Source organism: Centrocercus urophasianus, unplaced genomic scaffold, assembly GCF_019232065.1.
Source record: "Centrocercus urophasianus isolate 14NV4802_14NV808 unplaced genomic scaffold, USGS_Curo_1.0 seq_28, whole genome shotgun sequence".
In the NCBI taxonomy this organism is placed as follows: Eukaryota; Metazoa; Chordata; class Aves; order Galliformes; family Phasianidae; genus Centrocercus; species Centrocercus urophasianus.
Genome location: NW_024884844.1, coordinates 1147282 through 1171149, shown reverse-complemented (window position 1 = coordinate 1171149; position 23868 = coordinate 1147282). Strand labels below are relative to the sequence as shown.

At 45.7% G+C, this 23868-nt stretch overlaps 1 protein-coding gene across 1 annotated transcript in view; it reads right to left on the bottom strand.

Annotated features, from left to right (window-relative positions):
- Positions 1-799: 799 nt before the first annotated feature.
- MARCHF4 (membrane associated ring-CH-type finger 4) overlaps positions 800-23868 on the bottom strand; it is a 78805-nt gene continuing 55736 nt past the window's right edge. The window contains exons 4-5 of the mRNA XM_042827472.1: positions 19416-19608; positions 800-1161 (exon numbers count right to left, since the gene is read on the bottom strand). Coding sequence (XP_042683406.1) covers positions 800-1161; positions 19416-19608 — 555 coding nt within the window. The remainder of the gene's footprint in view (positions 1162-19415; positions 19609-23868) is intronic.

Here is a 23868-nt window from a genome sequence, read left to right as displayed (position 1 = left end):
TCACAAACCCTTTGTCAGGAACATTATGAAAAATCACAATTTTTGTTTTGGTGAAATTTGGGGACGCCTGGGCTTTGTTGCATTTTCTTGGCGAGATGATTCAACGGTCAGTTGTTGTTGTGTTTGGGTTTTTTTTTCCCATAAATCACTACTGAAAAATCCCCAGCCATTTCACTTCAGATATCCTATGGTAAATCGAACAAGGTTCCAGAATGACTCATGAACAAAACGACTCATAGCCCTGGTTAATCACAGTCTGAAAAAAAAAAAAAAATACTCCAAATATTTCATTCCCTTCCTGGTTTATATAAATCTCACACTTGCGTGTGTGTGTGTGTGTAGGGTGGGTGTGTACAGAGCATCACCTATTCCAGGTAATAGGATTTGTAAGACATGCTAAACCGTCTGTTCCTCTGCTTCCCCAGAACTCTGCCTACTCAGTTTTTAGTCTGTATTGCACTTGTTTTGTTGTTTTTTTTTTTTTCTTTTTGTGATTTGTGTGGTTGTTTTTGTTTTGTTTTGTTTTGTTTTTCCCTTTTTTTTTTTTTAAACTGGCTGGAAAACATTAACCTCTTTAGCATGAGTGTGCAGCTCTCCCTCCACCTGTTTTCTCCTCAGCTGGCCAGGTGCCGCCTCTTATATCTTGTGCAGTTACCGAAAAAAAAAGAAAAGAAGGAACAGAAGAAGAAGAAAAGAAAAGAATAAAAGGGAAGAGAAAGAAAAAGGCACACCATGCTCCTCTGCGTTACGAGTTCTGCGTCTCCTCCGCTCTGCGTTAAGGCCTCCTGAATTCCTCGGCTCAGACCGTCGTGACCCTCATGACGAGCTCTCTGTTACTACTAGACTGACTCCTCTGTTCGTGAGGCCTCAGGTGGCTGAGTATATGCAGGATGGTGTAAGCACAGTGGTGGTCAGAGAGGGTGCCTGTGGCATGGCCGGCGGCCCGGGCCCCGCTGTCGGCCGGAGCGGAGTTAGTGGCTGTACCACCAGTGGAGGACGAGTGGGTGGTTTGGGAGGAGGGACGCTGATTTGTCCTGGTCCCTGTTTTTTGTTCCTCCATGTCCTTTGTTTTGTCATAGTTCAGCACTTTCCACTGCTGATTGACCGCCTGCCACCGTTTAAAAATCCGGTAAACTGAGGGCCCTTCGTGTATTATTAGACCTGGAGGGAAGGGGGAAAGAATTAAACATAAAGTAGAGATAAACTTTAGAAGAACCATCATCTTCATCACCCCAGCATCGCGCCCTCCAGCTGGCTGTTCTGCTCAGCTCTCCCTCAGCTTATTCAGTGATATATCATGGGATCACAGAGTCCATGGAAGGGACCCTTACAGGCCATCTGGTCCAACCCCCTGCAGTGAACAGGCACGCCTAAAGCCCCACCAGTGCTCAGAGCCCCTCCATCCTGACCTTGAGTGTCTGCAGGGATGGGACTTCCACCACATCTCTGGGCAACCTGTGCCAGTGCTTCACCTCCCTTATTGCAAAAATTTTTTCTCTCATATGCAGTCTAAATCTCCCCTCTTTCAGTTTGAAACCATTTCTCCTTCTGCTTCTGCTCTGCTGGATCCCTTTCCCCCTGAATTAAAAGGATTACAGCTTCATCTCAGCAATCAATAAACAGGTCTTAAATGCAGCGGAGTGAGTTATGCTCTTACAGCAGAACAGTATCTGTTTACCAATAAATGCCTGAGGTTTATCTATCACTGAGCTGGTTTTGCATGCTGCATAGGCATGATTCACTGTGTGTTTGGAGGGTAAGTAACTGCAGCTGACGTGCTGGTGACGTCTGCTGCACCAACGTCACTGCAAACTCAGAGCACATCTCCCCACACACACTGCAGCGGAGGAGATATGCGCACAGAGGCCAGGGACAGCAGTCAAAAATAAGAAGGGGCTGGCTATACCTGTGAATGGTTTGTCCTTCTCAGCAAATGTTTGCTCATTGGCAAAGCACGTACCTTGTCAGACCTCATCGCTTCCAAGGGGAGAAAACAACACACTTGGAAAAAAAGAGCTTACGTAGTTTCTGCTGTGAGTATGCAGGGAATGCATATGTCCTGTTACCCATCTGTATGCACCTGATAGAACTGATATCTGGGGGATGGCAAGTGGGCTTTAGGACACTTGATTTCTCCGCATTTGAAAGAGAGTGAGCTGCTCAGACCCTTCCACTAGGAGTTAGCTCATCTCCCAGAGCTCTGCCATCCTCCCCACAACTAAAGGGCTGGAAGGATGAGATAATGCCAGAAGTGGTTAGGCAGATGACATTATGTGACTATTAAGCATTGATACCATTCAAGTGACCAAGCTTTGACTATACCCTTTGAATGCAATGCAAGCAGCACTGCCTACAACGGTGTTCTTACCCACTGAGGCTGAACGAAGCTTCCCATGTAGACTGGCTTAGATGATGCACTGTAATACAGTTAATAAGCTTTACTGGAGATTGGGATTTGTGCAATGTGAGAGGGTCTCTGTGTCCTTGATTTGCAGCCATCTGTCTGATAGGAAAGTGCCCTTGTGTAACTGAAGCCATACCAGCAGGTAGGGCACGTACTAGTTGAGTTAGCAGATGCATAACTTCATTCTTCACAACAGTGATGGCTTCACTATTCTTGGTCACCATCAACATTACCAGAAATGTTTGTATTAAGAGCAGTTCTTTTGCCTACCTGTTCCAGGAGTTCAATTACGAGAGCAAAGAACAAAAGACCTACAAGATGCAAGAAGCAAAACCGTACCAAAATGAGGAGGCTGCCTTGTTCACTGAGGGGTGATGATGTTCACAACAGGATACAGTAAGTGGTTTACTGTTATCCCTGATGAATTGAATGTTGGGGCATTACCCTCCATCCAGCTTTCCTGGACTGCTTTTGATGACAGCCAACTACTAAGTAAACCAGTTCCATACAAAAAAACCCAACATATCAGAATGTCATCCTACCCTTAGGGCTGACCTCCCTTTGACCCACCAATGGTGTGCAGATATCTAATTTCTCAGGGCATGCATCTGACTTTACAAACTTTAAATTCTAGGTTTACTGTTGTCTGAGTTTCTAGCCCTTCTGATTCTAAACACAACTAGAAGCCCTACTGACTTGATCACAAATTAGCTTCAGGGGGACTCACATTCATCTTAATGTAGTGCTGAGCTTGTTTACTGGCTGTAGAAGTAATTACATGAGTTAATTTAAGTATTCAAATCTAGCTATTTTGGGACATGGAAAATAGATGGGAAGTAAAATGGGCTAAAAATATGGGTGAGATCCTTATTCTGGTTCTCATAAACCACTGAGATTGCACAGGTATAATCCTGTAATGATGCCAGCTTTTCAAAATGAAACAATATGATGTCATAACAAAACAAAACAAAAAAAAGGTGGTTTTTTCCTGTCTAGTTTGGAACATGGTTGAGAATTCTGACATCTTCTGATCAAAGCATAACCATAAAAAGCAGGACTTAGGGAAAGCCTGCAGCTCCATCCAAGGAGACAGCTTTGAAGCAGGGCTAAAGTGGATTGGTCCATGACAAGGGACATTAGACACATATTTAAATGAGCTGTCTGATGTGTAATGAATGAAATTCCACTCTGATCAATGACAGAGCCAATATTTCTCTGAGACCACTTTAAGCCTTGGATAAAAGAACCAAAATCAAATATTTTCTCCTTGGCTGTAGAACATCCTCCATAGAATCAAATCCATTCTCCAAAGTATTAAACACTGAGCCAGGACTGTAAATCTGTTCTTAATTACCTTATCACAAATATTTAATGCGCAGGCTGATTCAAGAGGGCTGTTTATAAAATTCTTGTTTGTTTGCCTTCTAATTATAAATGTTTATGATCTTATGCAATTAGCTGTGTGATGCTGATGGATGGGTTGCTGAGTCAACTGAGCACCTGTTTTCTTAGATAATTTTGGTTTCCAAATATTTATGAAACTACAAAATAACTTGTTTTCCTCTGTATTTGCGGGGCTCTAAATTACTTATCGATTTCCCAGTGTCAAGCTCGGGAAGCTGTAAAATTAAAAAAGAACCAAGCAGAGGGGTGGGCAGGGAGGCGGAAGTAACAGTGATTCATTTGCAGCAGAGAATGCCAAGATTAAGCAAGAGTCCATCACTTCATATCATCTTGCAGGATGCTTAACACTTGAAACAAATTTGGTCTGCCTGAGTTAAATTAGGTTTGGAATTCCTACGTTCAGCTGTGTGTACCCCCTTCCAGAAATACTCCTCCCTTGAGATTCATTCTGGTTAGGAGAGCTGAATCTTTGCAATTAAAGGCCAGAGAAAAGTGGAAAATCCTTCACGAAGAACTGTGTTCAACTGCAAGCATCCAGCTGGAAGCAATTATTCCGTAAGCCAAATCCTCTATATGTGGGGAAGATAGCAATTTGGTGCGAACTCCTCTCTTTGTGAACTTTTCTCCCTCCAACTCAGAAATATCTCTATGAGAATTTCAGATGGATTCCAGTAGTGGCCTAATCCTTTTCCACTCCTCCCAAGTTTATCCTTCCCTCTTCTGCTCCACAAAATCTGTTCTCAACATATCCTATGTGAAAGACATCCTCTTCAGAAGTAAAATCTGTGTGAGTTTCACACAAATCTGCATTGCTCCAGATTGTTGCCAGGTCCATGAAATTCCTTTTTGCAGTGCTGGTGAAATGAGGCTCCTAGAGAACGTAAGTGCTGAAGATGAGTCCTTCTCATTTTGTTTACTCATGCAGAGACCTGACTGGACCAGTATCAGAGCAGATTCCTTGAACTGAAAATGGTTGAATGTCAGGGGAAATAATCAGGGAACTTACCATATATGCTTGTCTTGCTTATATGATTTAACTCTTATGTCTGTTTGTTTCCATGATAGAGGCATAATAAAAAGCCAGACTGAGCTCTGGTCATGCTTAAAACATGCTAAACTCAACAGTACACAAAGGATACTATATTTATCTCTTTTTGCTATATTCACTCTCTTATACATCAGACTTTCTTGCTCCTTCTATTATGACTTTATTACTCTGCATGAGTCCATGCAGAGTCAGACCATGGGCAGCTCTGAGGAGCTGTGTAGTGTCTAGCCAGAAAAATCACTTGAAGTTGGGCAGGCAAAGATTGTGCCAGTGCAGTTGCATACACATGACCCAAGCAGCTGAGAAAGCAAGCTGACAACTGTTGAGTCTGGGAAGGATCTAGCTCTTCCATCTATCCACCAACCTCATTCACATTCTCTTCCTAGAACAAAGACATTTGTCCAATTTCTTTTCCAGATGATCAAGCTGCAGTCTGCAACAGAGCTAGCACTGCTGAAAGCAGTTCCAGTTCCACGTTCTACTGATTTGCACAGCTATGCCTGAGCTTCTTCACACCTAAGATGCAGGAATTGGAAAGAAGAGCATGACCAAGGGTGATGGCCCAGAGATAAGGCTGATATCACTGTAGGGCTTCTCTGAGCCTTGCAATACCTGCCCTGGGTTTAGTTGGAACAGAGGTGCATTGCCACTGTTGAGCCTGTGAGAGCTCAAGAGAGACCCTCAGTAGCCAGAATGGCTGTTGGCAGAGCATGGGCAAAAAAAAAAATATTAAAGAACACAAATTTGAGCCTCCAGATTGGCAAGAGGGGATCAGCTAAGGTACCAGCATCCTGTGAGATTAACCCAAGAGGCTGCAAGTCTTCAATTTACAGCAACTTTGGAGCAGCAGTTTCCCAGAAATGACAAGCAGTCACCTTGTTCACACTGTCAGCTCTACCACCAAGCGATCTTTTCTCCAGGACCTCCAGCCTCTAATTAATCTTCCCCTCATTCCAACACTTGCCATGCATTTTCTTGAAACAGACAGGTAAATTCTTGGGGCAGAAACTTTTTCTCCCATTTGCCACTAAAGAAACCATGAAAACAAGACCTTTGCTGACAGTGAGTGGTAGTTTGCCCTTGTGCTGTCACTCACATTATCTACAGGAACAAAAATCACAATCTGTCCTACCCAGTTACTCTGTCCTGCTTCTCATAAAGCCCCTGCCCTGTAATCTGAGCTGTCATCTCGTTTCCACCTTCAGCAGCTCTTCCACCATTCCGTTTCCTTTCCAAGTGCAGTTTCACCTCAGCCATACAGCTGCCATGCTTTTGCCTGTTTCTGACGCTTTCCTTGCTGAGTGTCAGGGGAAGATTATGGCAGCTGTGATCAAAGTTAAATATCTGTATCCCCAGTAGTGATGGCTCAGGCCAAGGCCAAGCAATCCTCCTGGGAGATAGGGCTTTCATTGCTGGACTTTCCCCCTATTGACATAATTGCATACACATAGCCTTCTTTCCCTTCCTGTGAATTCTTTCATCTTTTGTGGCAATTTCAAATTTGCCCACTTCAGTTATTTTCTTGCATTAATCTCATCCTATATGCTTCATCCTTACCCTCCTTTTATCTTAATCTAATAGCAGAAAAGTGGCTGTACTAGTTCAGAGAAGAGGTCTGCCTGTCACAGCCTCCCACCTCCCCAGCAGCCATCAGTACAAGAAGCCAGGACAGTACAACATAGCAGGGAGAGGTCTCTTTAGAATCATAGAATCACTTGAGGGGGAATGGACCCTTAAAGGCCATTGGGTCTCACTCCCTGCAGTGAACAGGGACACCTACATCTCCATCAATTGCTCAGAGCCCCTCTAGCCTGACCTTGAGTGTCTCCAGGGACGGAGCTTCCACCCCTGGACAACCTGTGCCAGTGCCTCACCAACATTCTTGTGAAAACTTCTTCCTTATATCCAGCCTAAATCTCCCCTATTTTAGTTTGAAACCATTTTCCCTTGTCCTGTCACAACAGACCATAGGTTTCTAGTGCACTACACTGAAATGTACTGACTTCTGCTCTGAGCTCTGCTTTTGCTCAGGTAAGCTGACCCTACACACCCCAAATTCTCATAGTCTCTCTGAGATTGCTCCATTCTAAAAGATACTTTAGAAATAACCATGAATCTCTGCTCATGTCGACCTCATATCTCACAATACACGAGAGATGAGTCACCAAGCTGAGGTTGGAAGGGATCTTACAGATTATCCAGTTCCAACCCCCTGCCATGGGAAAGGTTACCCTCATCAGTGATACAAGAGAGTCCTTGGTGATAAACTTGAGGGGAAAAAAAAAAAAAAAGCCAGAGAGACCTTTCCTTGGAAATATGGGCTGGGAAAGGGGCATCTGGTATCTGGCACCTCCTCAAGGTCTCTTCTAGCTGAATCTGACAAGTTCTTTAAACAACACAACATCTTTAAATCCTCCAGAGCCAAGACTCAAGGCTGTAGAATTGCTCAACAGGCACTAGGGAAGTGGATGAACCAGGGAATAGGTAGATTTATAACTGAAAGTAATGCCATGGCATCAGTGCAGATACTACACTTGGACTGACTGGGAAGGGAAGAAGTGACTATCAAGTGGGGAATCAGGAAATTCTCTCCTTCCCCTCACACCTGTTCATCATCCCCAGAATCTCTTCAATTTGACACCCTCTTTCTGCAAGGTCCCAACGAGTGCAATCCCCAGATTGGTGCAGAGACAGAACTATAATGCTGCCCTCCTTGCAGTACCGTGATGAAACATGCTGATATGTGGTCACAGCATCACTGTCTCTGGTACTGTGACTGCCTGGCCCAGCTTTTGTTAAGGGTTTTGTTTTCTCCTTCCCAAGAATAGCACTTTGCACTTCTTTTTATTGAATTCCATCTTGTTGATCTCTCCAGTTTGTCAAGATCATTTCAAGGTCTGATCTGATTCTCCAGAGTGCTTGTGGCCTTTCCAAGTTTGGTGTCATCTGCAGATTTTATAATAGCACTTCCTGTTTCATTATCAAAGCAATTAATAGAAATAATGAAGAGAGCAGAGTCCAAAACATTCCTACTTGAAATGTGTTTCCACTACAGCACTGACAACAACTATGAAAGCAGTTTTTCAGTTGTTTGTATATCTGCCTTGTAGTTACGTAATCTAAACCACATTTCACTGTTTTCTTTAGGGGAACCTGAAGGGAAAGCATCAAAAGCATTGCTCAAGCCATGGGATGTCAAACTGACTGCTTCCTCCTCAGCCAGTAGGATAGTGACCCTCCCAAATTAGAGGTGGTTATACTCTCATGCTCCTCAATTGGTCAGTTAATTATTTTTTTCTAGTATCTTTCTATGAATCTGTTAAACTCCTTTGCCCTTCATTTCCTTGATCTGCCGTTCAAACCTTCTGCAATGACAGAGATTATATTCAAAGCCAGGTACTCTGCCTGCATTTCCCCAGCTGCCTGGCACCTCCTGTGTCCTCCCTGAGTTTGTGATGATACAATGCTCATGGGTCAGGGATTGCTCCTGCGGCTTCCTCTGAAGTTCATTAAAATGTGCTGACAAGGACACAGCTAACTTGTCTAAATATTTTCAAGTCTGTTCTTTTCTGATTCTGCCCTGGGCTCCTTTCTCCTCATTAAAATTATTTTAGTTAAGTTTTGAAGACTGAAACAAAGGCAACATTTAATGTTTGGCCTTTTTTTTTTTTTCCTCCCCCATCAAGTATTATTTGAGCTCTTACACTTGCTTTAACATAACCTTACGGACCCATTTGTTGTTGCCTTCTCTCTCCCTGGTCATCCCGGGGCTTGGGTCTGACTGGTCCCTTTGCCTGTGTGATTCCTGGAGACCTGTCATTAGTTGCAGGCTCTTCTTTCTGCCTTTTTGTGATTGCAGCTTCTGATTTTGGGTCCTCAAAGAGCTCCTGATGCAGCCTCAGTGCTCTCTTCCCACGCTTCTGAGCCTTCCCCTGCACAGGCACAGTTTGCTGTTGTGCCTTTAGTATCATCCCTTTTGGCAATCGCGAGCTGTTCGCAGCTCTTTTATCCTTCTGATTCTCTTCCCAAGAGTTACTCCCTGCTCTGCTCCCCTGAGGCTGCTGCTGCTGCTGCTTTTCTGGAGTCCATTATCCTCACATCATATATTTCTTGAGTTCAGGAATGCTTTCATCACACACTCCCTTTTCGTACAAACTACTGCTACGTTCAGATTTTCAGGGATTCTTTGCTCTCAGGAAAACTCAAATATGAAGGATAGACTCCTTCCTAACCCTCATCTCTGTTTTCCAAAATATAATTTTTTTTCTACACCATGTTTCCAGTGCTTAGTGGAAATCTACCCTGCATACATGAGGGTAATGGATGACCTGGGACCTCCACACCATCCTTAAGACATCTCTAATTGTTGCGAGGCATCAGAGCAGTGAGCAGAATGCTTTTAGTCCACAGGATATCTGGCAAAGGTCTGCCCTGAATGCTGATACAAGGAAGCTGTGCAAGCTGGGAAATGTCCGGCATTGAAAGATAGACAGCATACACTGAAAACTTATTCATAAAGATTAGAGCTCGAGTGAATGCTTAGCATATGGACAAAAATAATTAGCTGATTATAATCAGGCATTTTCTTATCAATCATTCTCCATGCACATTTTTTAATACCTCGAGAGATGATTAAATATGTGCAAGGCTGAGCTGTAATTTGGCCAAGCAGAACTGGGATGGCTGTGTGGCTGGGCCTTGTTCACTGCTGTTGATCACAGAATTGTTTAAGTTGGAAGGGACCTTTAAAGGCCATCTAATTCAACACCCCTGCAGTGCACAGGGACAACTACAGCTGCATCAAGGCACTCAGAGCCCGGTCCAGCATGACCTTTGGATCAGTGAGTGATATGTGTCATCATGGAGCCCATGGGTCTGGGGAAGACAAACCACTTTCTTCTCCCCATCACCCTTAGGTGTATTTTCTGTAATGGGATTGCACTGACAGGCAGCTTTCACACCTGTCTCATGCTTAGCTCTCCTCAGGTCACACGGGCCACGACTCTGGCAAAACTGAAGATGAGCCCCTCCTGTGTATACAGACAAGCTGCTCCCAGCTCTCTTGGTGAGGTACTTCGTGAAGGTGTGGACTATTCCCTTTCAGATCATTAACAGCATAAGCAGGCCCCCAGGCCCTCCACTGCTGATAAACCAGCAAACTTCGACTTAGTACAGCTTGGCTCCTCTCATGCAAGCTGGGCTTGAAGGACAGCTCTGCCTTAACGCTTCCTCAGCCCCAGGTGGGCCACAATCCCATGCAGTGGTAGCAGGAGCTCTTCTGCTTCCCTCCTCTGCTCCATCTGGCAGAGCAACAGGAGCAGCAGCCCCATCTGAGCTATGTCCCAAGCTCTGCACAGCCATTAACACCCACCTTTGGACTCAGCAGGATGTGCCAGTGTCTCATAAGGTCACTACAGTTGGTATGGCACTGGTAGGAGGTGGATCACTTAATCCACTGGGATGAGTGGAGAGGATGGGTAGAGACTTTCTGTCATAGGGCTGATGGGAGTGGGGTCAATATAGTATAGGTGCAATGTAGAGCTTTTATGGCTACCAGGCAGAAGCCAGCTTCTCTGAGAGCTGCTGCCTCCATCTGCAGTCAAGTCCTCTGCCCAGCCATGTGTACCTCCACAACACATGGGCATAGCCCTGTTGGGCTGAGCTGGTAAGGCCCCAAATAAGGAAATGGAAGAAGGTGATATCAAGTGTCCGAGGGATAGGAAATTCCTTTCCATTTAGCACTCCTACATGGTTTGTTTGCCCTGGGAAAACAACATCAGTTGTCTGCAGGATGCCACTTGTGACAGAGGAGCTGGGCTGGCCCTGGGAACCACACAGAGCAGTGCCATCACTCTAGAAATGCCAAAGTATTTTCAGCTCTACATATACAATCTACCAGCCACAACTTTCTCCCACCCTGCCCACTTGCACTCCCTCCCTCAAAACCTGGACCAAAAAAAAAACAAAACAAGAATTATCAGCAAAAACGAGTAAAATAAACCTCTAAGTAATCCTCACTCAGGAAACAGTCAAGCCATAAACAAAAGCACTCCTGCAAGCTCAGCTGGCTGTGGACAGCTACAGCAAAATGGATGTTGTGCCCTTAAGGGCCCTTGTACTCCCGTGGTATTTAATTCGTAGCACACGATAAAGCAGAAGATTAAAGGGCAGTCTCTAGCTATACAGGCAGCAAAAAAATGGAGACTGTTCTTGGAAAAGGCAAATAAATAAATAAGGAGTGGAACTCCACAAGCAGAATGCTCTTAGTTCTGAATCATACGCCTCCACTATTCCTCACTTGTGAGTCTACCTGTAACTGTGCTATTATAGGGCTTAAAGGCATTGCCCATATACCCCCTTGCTCTCTTCAAGATTCTCCTCCTTGCTTCATAGTGAGGATTGTATGAATCCTTTTGGCGTGGTTTTTCTCCCCACATTTACAATGGAGAGGACAGTAGCACCCCACACCTTGATAGGACATTGTGCACAAGAGGTACATGGCACCAGTTGTGTGCATGGCAGATGCTATTGGTTCTTTAAAAGGACTGGTGACTCTATGGGTCTCCTTTACATCTTCAGGATGTTCTCTGACAGAAGTCCTTGGAGGTGGACATTTCTTCTGTTGCCACAGCAGTCAGCCCTCCTGGTGAGGGTTCTAAACCTCCCTATCCTATAACTAATACCACTTTGACTAAGGTGCTACTTTTGTAATCATGTTATATCCTCAGATATTCCTGGGATATTTCTCTAAAGGCAAAGCTGGGCAACAGCATTGTTTTGTGTAGAGCTTTGAAATCTGGCATCATACCAGCTTGAAGCAAGACTTGAAAAGTCATGCTGTCCCCCAGGATGGAAGTGTACGTATATGTTTTCAGACAGATGAGAATGTTTCATTTGGACTTGTTTTTTTTTTAATGTATTCCAATTCTGATGCTGAATTTAAAATACTCAGTGTGAGCAGTCATCTCTAAATGCTAAATCAAAATGCTTTGTTCAGTAATGATCAAAATATGACATTTGCTTATTGAAGGTAGAGCTAATGTCTCTCTGTTTTTATTAGGAAATGAAATTCTGTAAGGGAAAATGGGGACAGCTTCACAGAATTTTTCATTTTCTGAGGGCTGCAGGTCCTGTCTGAGCCTAACCCCTTGAGATTGCTTCTGCCACCAAAGCACTCTTCCGCTAACTGTGCAGAACTAAGGAAGGAAATCAGAGCCAAGAGGCCAAGGGCCATGTTTATCATTTCTGATCCATCACTACCCAGGATCAGATCTTGACCTGAGACCACCCATGCTCCTGTTTCAATTCTTGCTCACGGAATTGTTGCGTATGGGTCTGAAGGATGGCTGTCCTTAGGAGAACTGATCAGTCACTGTTATAAGAAGTGATTGCAGGACTGGGTTAATGTGCCTTCATGTTGATCTCTTCTTACCTCTTCCTCTGGCTTCCTCCATCCTAACTATGCACCACAATTTATGCAGCTGGTGTGGAGGTTATGCCAGCTGCTTACAAGGGAATCTCCGGCTATGACAGGCAGGTGAGTGCTTCTGCCTCTGTCTGTGGATAGGAGCTGAACCCAGTGACAAAAGGCTCTCCATTTCAATAGAGGATCCAGTGACAGGGAAGCCACGTTATGATTATAACATATCAGAAGATGCAGTTCACAAGGCAGAAGGATTTCTTCTCCCCCTTCGAAAATGTTAATTATGTTGCCCTCACTAAATGCTAAACACATTGATCCACTGGAGCAGAGAGCACCATATGGTTATTCATGACAAAATACATCTCCAAAGCCCTGTTGCAACAGTGGGAAACTGTATGGAGCTAGATGTGGCAAAGGATTTTGGGGCTGAAAGAATGTATGTAAAAAGCCCAGCTTCTGCTCTGGTGGTGCTGGAAACCAAGGTCCACCTTGTAAAAAGGGAGAGAGAGGGAGAAAAGGGAGAAAAAACCGCCATTGCTGTGCTGGAATTCAGAATGCAAGTTGAGCTCCTGCAGCAATGCCCGCTGGTGAGAGCAGCACACACATACACACACTGGCTGGCCTACTCTGCTCTTATTGAATAATCAATGCAGCATTAGATAAAAATAGGTCCTATCTTTCAGGAACAGAGGGGTGGCATGGCTTGGCTTTGCTGAGCATCCACTGTTCCTGGATAGTGGCCAAGAAGCTGGTGAGCAGCTCAGCTGTGCAGCCTTGCTGCTTGTGCTGCTGGTCCAGGTACAGGGCCCTGAGTGAGTAGTGGCAAGGGATAGTCCCTGCCCATCTGGATTGAGAGCCTCGCAACACATCCTGCAGGGAATGCTCCTGTCTCCACAACTGATAAATCAATGATTTACCGAGAGACTTTTAGGGCATGCACATTTTGACCAAATGTATGCAAACCAAGATTCACAGTATGAAAAAATGAGCCTGCCTTTTTCCTTACTGCCTTCTCTGTTGACAGGGCATGGGCTCAGGTCACTCCACTTAGCTCCTCGTAGCTCATGGAAAACTGCTCCACAGTGAGCAGGGAGGAGTCTAACAGCCTAACATCCCCCTTCAGTCAATTAACATGCAAAGCTGGACTGTTCATCCTGTCCCCCTCTTGGGACTGTCCTTGTCTCTCCTGGCCTGCTGGCTCCATTTTGAATGTTAGTTGAGAGAGACCTCTTATCTACAGGGGCATTTTAGCTACATCTGCTTCTAAAGAGACCTTTTGGGACTGACTAATCTGGGACCATGCTCCCAGATTGTCCTGCATCTGTTTCCAGGCAAACTGGTCAAAAAGTACATGAACAGCATGGCAAGCTGTGCATTAAGCTGATGGGAATGGAAGACTTGTGAATACTCATGGGATTCTTGCAGGTGTGTTGATGGTATACATGTTTGCTTTCCGGGTTGGCCTCAGGCTTATCCTCTGACGACATTTCATAGAATCATAGCATCATTTGGGTTGGAAGGGACGCTTAAAAGTCACCTAGTCCAGCTCCCTGCAATGAGCAGGGACACCTACAGCCTGACTTTCAGTGTCTCCAGGAAGGGGCTTCCACCATATCTTGGGGCAACCTCCTACAGCTCTTCACCACCCTTACTGTAAAAAATATCTTTCTTATATCTAATCTAAATCTCCCCTCTTTTGGTTTGAAACCATTTCCCCATGATCTCTTACTACAGACCCTGCTAAAGAGTCTGTCCCCTTCTTTCTTATAACTCCCCTTCTAGATACTGAAAGGCTGTTCTCAGGTCTCCCTGAAGTCTTCTCTTCTTCAGGCTGAACTTGTCTTCTGTGTTTTTTCTCCATATAGAGTGTCATCAAGAACATGCGAGCTTGTTGCTTTCCCTGAACTTATTCCCTGCTGCTGTAGTAATTCCTTCTATGTTCTTTAGGAAACTTCGCAGACCTGAATGAAAGCATCTACTTTTGAGAATCAGATCACTTATACAGATGAAGACTAAGACTCTGAAGGCATTTCTCAGTTTCATTTTATTTTGTTGGGACTTAGGCTCCTAAACTCTTTGAATGCTCAGGGCCCAAGTAACCTGTCTAGAAAACACCCCAAGGCTTCCTCAGCCTGGCATTTCCTCTAGGAAGCAAAGCTCATTTAAAACAAAACCACATTAGTCTTGGCAGGAAGCTTGAATTGTGACCATCGCAAGGAAGCTCCATTAATTACTGCTCCCATTGCTCTATGAAGGATCAAATGCTGTGGATCAGTTTTAATTGGCTATTGATTTCTTATGTTATTACCTACGGTTGTGCTGAGATGCCGTCAGACATATTGGATGCTTTTGATTATTCTTGCTGGCAGCTGGGATTAAAAACAGCGGGCACACACTTCCTGATCTGTAATGGATTGCCATGGTGTGCCAACAAAAATCGTTGGCAGGATGAATGGTCCTGCTCTGCCTGTCTCTTGTGCTATTGAGCTGCACTGCAGCTATGTAGTGAAGGCAAATACCCTCAGGGACTGGCTGCCAAGGAAAGCGAGGGAAAAGCTTCAAAGAACATGAGGATTTAGTGCCTACAAAAGTGAGTAACTGTCAGCAGCAAAGCAGGGTGAGTCAGAGTGCAAGGAGTGGTTGAGCATGGACAAAGCATCAACCCCACCAGACAGCAACCCAAGGAAAGGCAGATCAGGTTGCTTCTGCATCGCTGCGGATAAGCCCCTGACATGTCAATCACAGGGATGCCATGTGAGCAAAAACAAGCGGGACTGCGCGCATACACAATGACAGTGCTGCACACAACAACCTGCTTATGTCCTTCCTGAGCCACATTTCTCCCTTGGAGCAGGCTTGGTGATTTTCTAAGCCTAGGCTGTGACATGCTCTCATTAGCTGGCAGAATCACTCCTTGTTTAACAGGAGATTGTTTCCTGTCCTCCTGACCCCAAATGACACTTTAATCTACAAACACCGACTTTCTCTAATTGCACCTTGACAGAAAGAGAGACAAACCCCTCCTTCCCCCTCCGAGGACTGTCATTTAATTAACAGGCAGGTATCTCTCAGGATTTACAGCCCAGCTATAAGCTGCCAATCTCTCTAGTCAGTAGCTCAGGCTCACTCCACTTATCTTTACATTTCAATACCTGCATTTCTGCTAATCCCTCTTTAGGCCAGATTTCTGGATTTACCTCACAGAGACCTGTGGAGAGAGCAGTTAATCAAATGAACTGCCCCACCTCGCTTCTCATTCACCTCCTGGCCATGGATCTCAACGCTCTTATGTTGTGGATGGCTTCATAGCAGAGCAATACTTATGCTGGCACTGTTGCCAGTTTCTGGTTTAATTCAGCTCTCATGTCTGTCCTGTAGTCATGACAAGATGTAGCACACATAAAAGAGAGAGAGAGAGATCAGAGTGAAAGACATTAGGGCTGGCTGGATATCAAGAAGCATTTAGTCTGTTCCTCCTTCACAAACTGGGATCATCTCTCTGCAACCTGTTCTTGACATATGTTTTTCTAACAGGTTCTTTAAAATTTCCAGTATTGGAGACTCCTGCAAATTCCAAGCAATCCTTTTCCGAGCATCCTGCCTTCCTGTTAGATATCTGAGAACAAAGGGGAGAACAATGCGGAAAGACCATCTTGCACATCTTGCCCAGATGGATACAACTTCTGGCGCACAGGGCCATGCCTTCTGTCTTGCTGGTTTTGAGGAGCAGATTCATTTTATTTTGGTTGTGTTTTTTGTTTCTATTGGTGGGTGCAGGGGCAGTAAATGATATCTGTCCATTAAGCTGTCTTTGCTGAGCATGCTGGGATCTAGTGGAGTCCAAAGAAAGCTTGTATATTAGTGCATGCGAGTGCCTGAGTCAAACCCTCTGAATTTGAATGCATGGTTCAGTAGTCTCTGGGTTAATGCTTTCCTCTGAAAGCTCAGTTTGGAGCAGATCAGACAGTTTCAGAGCATGTGCATGCAACTCAAGTGAGGATAATAATCCCCAAATGATTGGTGTGAATCTCAATTTCCATGTGCCAATTGTTCTCCTGGACAAAAGTCACTCAATGACTACCCAATGGACTTGAGAAATAGAAGAACAACCAAAGTGGACACAGGCAGGAAGTGCCAAGGGACTCTGCTTCAGCACATCTGCTCACATGGAAATCATAGAATTAGAGTTTGAGTTGGGAGGGGCCATCTAGTCCAACTTCCCTGCAATGACCAGGGACACCTACAGCTGGATCAGGTTGCTCAGAGTCTTTCTTGCCTTTCAAACCTCGACTCGTCTGCCAGTGGAAGCAAAACTCAGGATCAAACTGATGGAAGGAGCAATTGGAATACACACAATTAGTGTAGGACCTACACAATAGCATCTGGAAGGTAAGGCTGTGAGTGTTATGTTAGCTGGAAAAAAAAAACAACAAATCTAACAGGACTGAGTGCATCTAAATGTCCTGCTCTTTCCCCATCACTGAGCATTTCTTAGTGCCTTATTTTTTTTGTACCTGTCCACAGGCTGGAAAGCAAAAGGAGAAGAGGGCTGGGCTGTGGAGGAGGAGTTACAAAAATGCACAGACTGCACCCTGGTATTTCTAGAACTGTTGTCACTACAATTATCTATGAGAGGTTTTATCCTGAACTTGCAGAAGTGAAAAAGCCCGGGGAGGAGAAACACCAGGCTTCAGGCAGTCAGGAGCAGAACTCTGAGTCTCTGGAGGCAGTTTTGCCCAGCTGTGATCAAAGACATTGCATGGGGCTATGAGGCCTGGGAGAAGGACAAAAGATGGGAAGTAGCCATTCTGCACCAAGGAACTCAACGTGAATCTTTTAGAGAGCTGCCATTGCTGCATCCATCACAGTCAAGGAAAGCTGCAATGAATGAGGAGTCCATAGAGTCATAGAACTGTTTAAGTTGGAAGGTACCCTTAAAGACCATCTGGTCCTACCCCCTGCAGTGAGCAGGGACACCTACAGATCCATCAGCGCTCAGAGCCCCTCCAGCCTGACCCTGAGTGTCTGCAAGGATGGGGCATCTACCACCTCTCTGGGCAAAGTGTGCCAGTGCTTCTCTACTCTTATTGTAAAAAAATTATTCCTTATATCCAATCTAAATCAATTAAGCAACTGGGATTGCAAAGGCCACAACACAAGCACATTTTAACACTGGTGCTGACTGCATGCACATATCAGCTTTTCCAGAGAAATGTATGAAATGTACACGAAAGGCTCTCATGGTACAAAACATCATCTCCCCTGGCTGATCATGGGTGGGCTGCCTGAAAGCGCAGCAGACACAACACGACTGGAGCCAGCCGTGGGTGGGTACTGCTCTGAGGTGCTGGGCAAGAGAAAACATACACATCAAGGCACTGCATTGTAGTGCTTCCCACTTGCTTTTGAGTTTGTGGGAAAAACAGCATGTCTGGCTCACCAGGGCTGCCAGCTGTGCAGGGAGGGCTGCAAGGCAAGGGGCTGCTCTCAGCTGCAGCTCTGAAGTATTCCTGGGAATGGGATGGCCCCTTGCTCTCTGACTGGAAAAATCAAAGCTCACAGCTTGGGGCAGTGTGCTTAGTGGTGACATCAGTAGAGAGGCAAAGGGATATTTTTTTACCCCCTAGAGAAGACAGAGAGGAAAAATAAAGGCCAGATCCTTTAAAAAAAAAAAAAAAAAAAAGGAAAAAAAAAAGAAGAAGAAGAAGAAGCAAAACCCCTCAAAGATGAATCTTTCCACCCAGCTCCCTTTCAGTTCCTAGCTGGCATAGCTTGTTCTCTGCCATGTGGGAGGATTTAGCATCTATTGACAGATGAGCTAATCAGTTCCCCTCAGCTCTTGAAGCTTTATCAAAGCCAGTTAATCATATTACTGACGTCTGCCCATGCCAAGGCTCTCCACTTCTGTCCTCCGACAACAAGGTGACACGTGTGCATGCCACATGCACAAAGAGATCACTTTTTTCCACTTCCAATCACACCAACAAGAAAATGTCACCAGGGCTGCCTGTCTCTCGTTCACCCTCCTTGGCCACTTCTTGTTGCTGTAGATCTGTGGCAGCTCACAGTGGAGCAGATCAGGCTCATGCTCATATCTTGTCAGCACAGGGATGGCAACAGTGGGAAAAACTGGTCTGGGTTTCGGCTGTCCTGTCCTGGAAGGTTCTGATGCCAATCTGAACCCAGACCAGGGCTTGTTGCCATTACCTCTCTCCCGAGGCCTGGTTTGTGTTACTTCCCTATCCCAATTTCACTAACTGCGATACAGACTGTACTGCTCTTCCTGAAGGCTGACCGGGGGCTGTGCTCCTTTCCTCAGGAATGGTTCTACTCACACTAACACTAATGCACCAAGCCAAGAGTACTGCCTTGTCCTATTTTTATTTTTTTTTTTCTGGGAAACTCATTCTGCATTTATACCAATAATGGAAGAAAACAGGTATGGGGAGCCTTCTGGAATGCTCTTTGCTTCCCAGCAAGGTCACTTGAATTCATGTTATCCAGTGGCCTGTGCTTGGATGGAAATTCATCTTCAATTGGAGATCATTGGTATTTACTTGATTGTTTTGGTAACTACCACTGTTTCATGGCCTGGCTGGTAAGTGCCTCTGCCCACAGGTATTGTCAGCCATGTCCTCTTACTCAGGCTGCCTGCGGGGACAGAAACCTTGCTCTGAACCCACCACCCTCCCACAGCTCCCTGCACAGCCATGCACGTGGAGAGTATGGTTCTGCAAGGTGCAAACCAGAGCATGCCATGGTCAAACACAGGGCAGTCCCTGTATCAGTCCCTGTATCAGCTATTCCAGAAAGGCAGGTGTTTCCTCCCCAGTGTTAATCAATACTTGCCAGCCTCCCCCAGACCTCCCTGCCCTCTTCTTGCTTTGAAGAGAGATTTGTTTCTCTCCGGGCTTGCTGCAAGTCCCTCTGCCAGCCCAGCCAAAGAGATTCTCCAGGGCTACAGAGACTGGCAGAGAGCACTGTAGAAAAGATGTCAAAAGAAGCAAAGAAGGGAAAGAACAGAGGAGGTTCAATCCAAGAACAACAAAGCCTCTCCACACCATCTCTTACTCCTCTCTGCAGGTGAGTGGGCAGTTGGCAACCCTGGCCGTGTGCTGCGAGAGGTGTTCACCCACCTATACAGACAATGTCCATGAAGCCATACATTCCATAGCAGATCTGGAAGAGCAGGTCCTGGCGCTGCCATTTGGCTGAAGGACTGAAGGTCGACCAGATGAGCCACGAGATACTGGCGATGAGGAAGAGGGAACCCAGGATGGCCGCTGCTATCTGAACCTTCTCAATGACTGTCAGGGAGATGGCCTGCCACTGCAAGGGATGGCAAGAGGGAGAGGAAGGGAGACAAGGGAAGGGAGGAGAGAAAAAGAGGAGAAAGTAATTACATGATGGACATCGCTATTTTGCTTCATTGTGGTGATTCATGGAAATCCCATAGATCACCTATGCCTCATATATGTGCACCCTGCACATAGACGCTTTTACCTGGTCCACCTTGTGGCTGGAGATAAACCTGGCCATCACAAACCAGGACGCTGTCTCAAATGGAAGCCAGGCAACAGCCTTGGTGATGGCATCCTTTTACCACAAGATTTGTCTCAGACAGCCATGCTTTGCCTTGCAGGTCTCCTGTGATCAGGCTCCATGATGCTTGGTGAGATGTGACAGAACCGCAGTACGTAAGATCTCATGGAAGCAATACACACCCCACAAAATGTTACCAACGATGAAAGTTGCTGCTGCCAGGACTCCCTGCCTTTAGGTGATGACATGTTCAGGCTGTTTACTAAGGTAAAAGGCAGTGCTTCTTTCTCAGAAGAGGAAAAAAATAGTACTAACTCCCTCAAATCCATTTGCTTTGTCAAATAGCTTTGTATAAGCTACATTATGAATATCCAAAGCCTGAACTCCTCTCTGTCATCCAGAATAAAACCTCCTTACTCAGATTTATGCTACTGAGAGAACTGTCCTGTAAAAACCAAGAGCAGAAATTGCTTTTTCTAACAAGACCTGGGGGGACATGGCCCACAGTGCCTCCTGCAAATCAGAAATCAAATGCGTAAACAGGCTGGGAGAGATGGAAATATATAGGCCACCTTTAGCTGTGAGATACATGCCCTTGAAATCTCGATAGGGCTGGTAGAAGGATAAATAAAGGGGGACTTCAACCTCCTCCAAGTGAAGAGGATTCAGAGGGATTGAACATTTTAGCCTGGATTCGTGCCAAATTCAATGTCCAAGTGAGGTGTCAGCTCTGGAGAGCCCCGAGCACCCTGCCTCTTTGTCAAACACATCCTGGGACACCAGGGGTCATCTGTCAAGCCTCATCACCTTATTTTGTATGGCAAGAAAGCAGTTTGCTCTTTAATGTCCAGACCTGCTAGAGGTCACCAACATTTTTGGGATGCAGGGAGAACTTTGCCCCTTGCTCAAAGGGCAGTAAGGTGACTTGTGCTGCACTGTTACCGTTCCAGTTACCAGAATCCTGAACTGCATGCAGTCCCCTGCAAAGTGCTGCTTTGGAAAAGGTTGCATCTGGAAGGTGATCGCATGCCTTGGCTCAGAGGTGAGCTGAAGTGTCTGCCTCTGCTAGCTACGGTCTTTGGCTTATGTCCTGCAAGGGCAGACAGCCCTCAAGTTGTGTGCCAGGGATGTGCAGCTTCTCTGAGGTGATGGTATCAGCCTGATTCATAGATGACCACGGAGTAGATAGATGACTGCAAAGCTTCTGAGAAGAGACAGAGGCTGTTCCATGCTGAGGCAGTCCTCTACCCTTCCACTAAGACTGGCAAATGCTGAAGGGATGGGGGTGCAGGGAGCCTTTCCTAGAGCTGCGTGCTATGGTTTTACTGCAGGTTCCTCACATTGACCCGCCGGTGCCAGCAAAATCATTCTGCATCATTTCTCTCTCTCAAGGAGGTAATGGGCTGGCTCCTCACCATCTGTCTGGCACACTGCAAGGCTTGTGGCAGCAACAGGTCCTTCCAAGGTAGCAATTAAAGAGAGAAAAAGGAGGAGATGTTTCCTACAGCTAGCAGCTGCGTGCAACTGCTTTACAGAGACAGGGAGGCATCAGTGTGATTTTAAATACATTATACTTTCAAAGGGGACATGGCTCAGGGCAGAGAAGCTACACCTGTGTAACAGCTTCAAACCTGCCTTTGGATGAGAGCAGAGATGCTGCAACACTGACAGGGCTGCTGCCTGGTGCTGGTGGTAACAAAGCAACCCTGACTGTTCAGGGGGTTGCCTTTTGGGGGCAATTATTCACAGGTCAGAGCTGAATGCTGGGGAAAACAACCAGCTCACACAAGAATTTCATTTTTTCCTAATCTCTCTCCATCATCAGTAAGGCCAGCAAACCAGGGATTTAGAGGGTGAAGTGTCACATGTGAACTGTTGAGTGCAGTGAGCTGCTGGCCTGTACTGCAGCATACCTTTAACAACAGAAAGCTGACTCACATTGTCAATTGAGACTGAGTTTGGGCAGGTAGAAAGCCCTATAGATGGTGTGCCGCTGCTGAACAGGGTGTAACTTGGAGATACCAGGAAGCATTACAGGCTTCTGTGGGATAACAGAAACAGCTTTTGAGTGCTGGGCTCACAGAGGCCACAAAGAGAGCTGAAGCAGCTCTCTGCAATGGCTTTGGCAACCACACTGGAAAAAGGGCTCTTTTTCTGCAGACTGCTTTGAAGATTCATAGAATCACAGAATGCCTTGGGTTGAAAAGGACCTCAAGGATCATCCAGTTCCAACCCCCTGCTGTTGGCTGGTTGCCTCCCACCAGCTCAGGCTGCTCAGGGCTCCATCCAACCTGGCCTCGAGCACCTCCAGAGATGGGGCACCACAGCTTCTCTGGGCAGCCTGTGCCTTGCCTCACCACCTTAAACGTCCTAATTCATTCAGGTGTCCTTTGTCACCATTCTCCCCGTCTGACCACTTTGGCACAACACCCAGATGTTCATGTGCAAAACACCATACTCTCTTGGATGAATTTCCCCCAACCTTCCTCAATTTCCCCAAAGTTCCGTGCACCAGATGCCTCAGAAAAGGTTCTTAGGAGCCCAAGTCTGACATCTGCAATGATCATAGGTAGAGATGAATCTAGGACTGGTGCTTTCCCATCATATCCCATTTGATGTGATCTGTGGTTTGTACGTGGGGCAAGAACATTCCCCTGTTTGCTTCGGTGCTTCTCTCAGAGCCTTGTAACCAAAGCCCCTGCTGCTAATATAACAAAAATTAATAGTCACTAGTCTAGTATTTAGGGTCTGATCCGTATTTCCCTTTCTTTAACACCAGCAGTCTCCAAAGATTCACAAGCATGAGCACGAGCAGATCCAAGGCACGTATTTCCTGCAGAAGATATCTCTGTCTTAGTGCAGCAGCTTGCTAAGAAGCCTTGCTTGCTAGAAAAGCCTTCCTACACTCCTCTGAGAGCTCTCCCATGCCTGCCTCAGGCAGTTCAGTTTATTTTTATTGCTATATCTGACACGTCCCCTTAGTATGTATCATTAACATCCTGAGTGTGCTACTCAGCAATTTTGTTTCAAACCCAGCATCCCAAACAAGTGGAGGTTTATCTTAGAAGGATGCAGTGGAGCATTCCCATCACTGCTTGGGTCTGGCTCTCTCCTCAGTGCTGTCCTGAGGCCTTAGCTATCCACCTTGATTATCTTTAGGAGAGTACACTTACCAAGTAAATTTGTCCTAAAGCTGTGGTAGCTTCCCTGCTGTACACTTACAGATGCTTTGGTTTATTCAGATGCAAGAAAGAGAGCAGGGAGAAGGAGGGGCCATTCCCAAAGCACTGGAGAGAACCGAGACCACATCCCAACCCCAGCATTCCATAACTGAGGGCCTTTGGATATGAAGAGGCAGGGAAAGGAATGTGATGCAGAGTTGGACTCCTTGAGACTGCAAACAGCAGTAGGTCTGGGAAGGCTAGTTCAAACTGATCTGGTATTTGCTGAAATCAGAGCATCCGAATGAACGTGGCATAGGAGTGGCTACAAAGCTGTATACATGAAACCCACTGCAGAGCCCTGTCATAGCAAATGCTATTGCATGCTTCCAAAACTGTGTTTTCAGGGTCTCATTAAAATCATAGGCTTTGCACAAACACAGCAGAGCTTTTAGACTCTCTGTGCCCATATCTCCTGCCTCAGGGACCAGCAGAATTACAGCGGGGGACGGATGGACAAAGGCTGTGCACCTCCTGATTGCTCATAGTGGGTGGGAAATTTTTGCTCATTTGCTGCTGCTTGCCAGAACACTTGCCATGTTCTCCAACAACTTTAATCCTCCAGTCTCAGCAGTGTTGCTGCTTTAAGTCTTTTGCTTTAAAATTTCAGCCATCCAGGGCTGAGGGGTTAATTTATAGGAATTCTTTATATCAAAATGCCAGACTGAAGGCTCCTCTCTGCTGTGAGACATCATAACAGCCTGGAGGCTTGAAGGAATCTGTGTTAATTATGTATGAACCACGTTCCCCTGACTGCAACTTCTCTGCCCACACCATGCACATCTGGCCCATGCCATACTCCCAGGCTCGCTAGAAAATGTGCAGC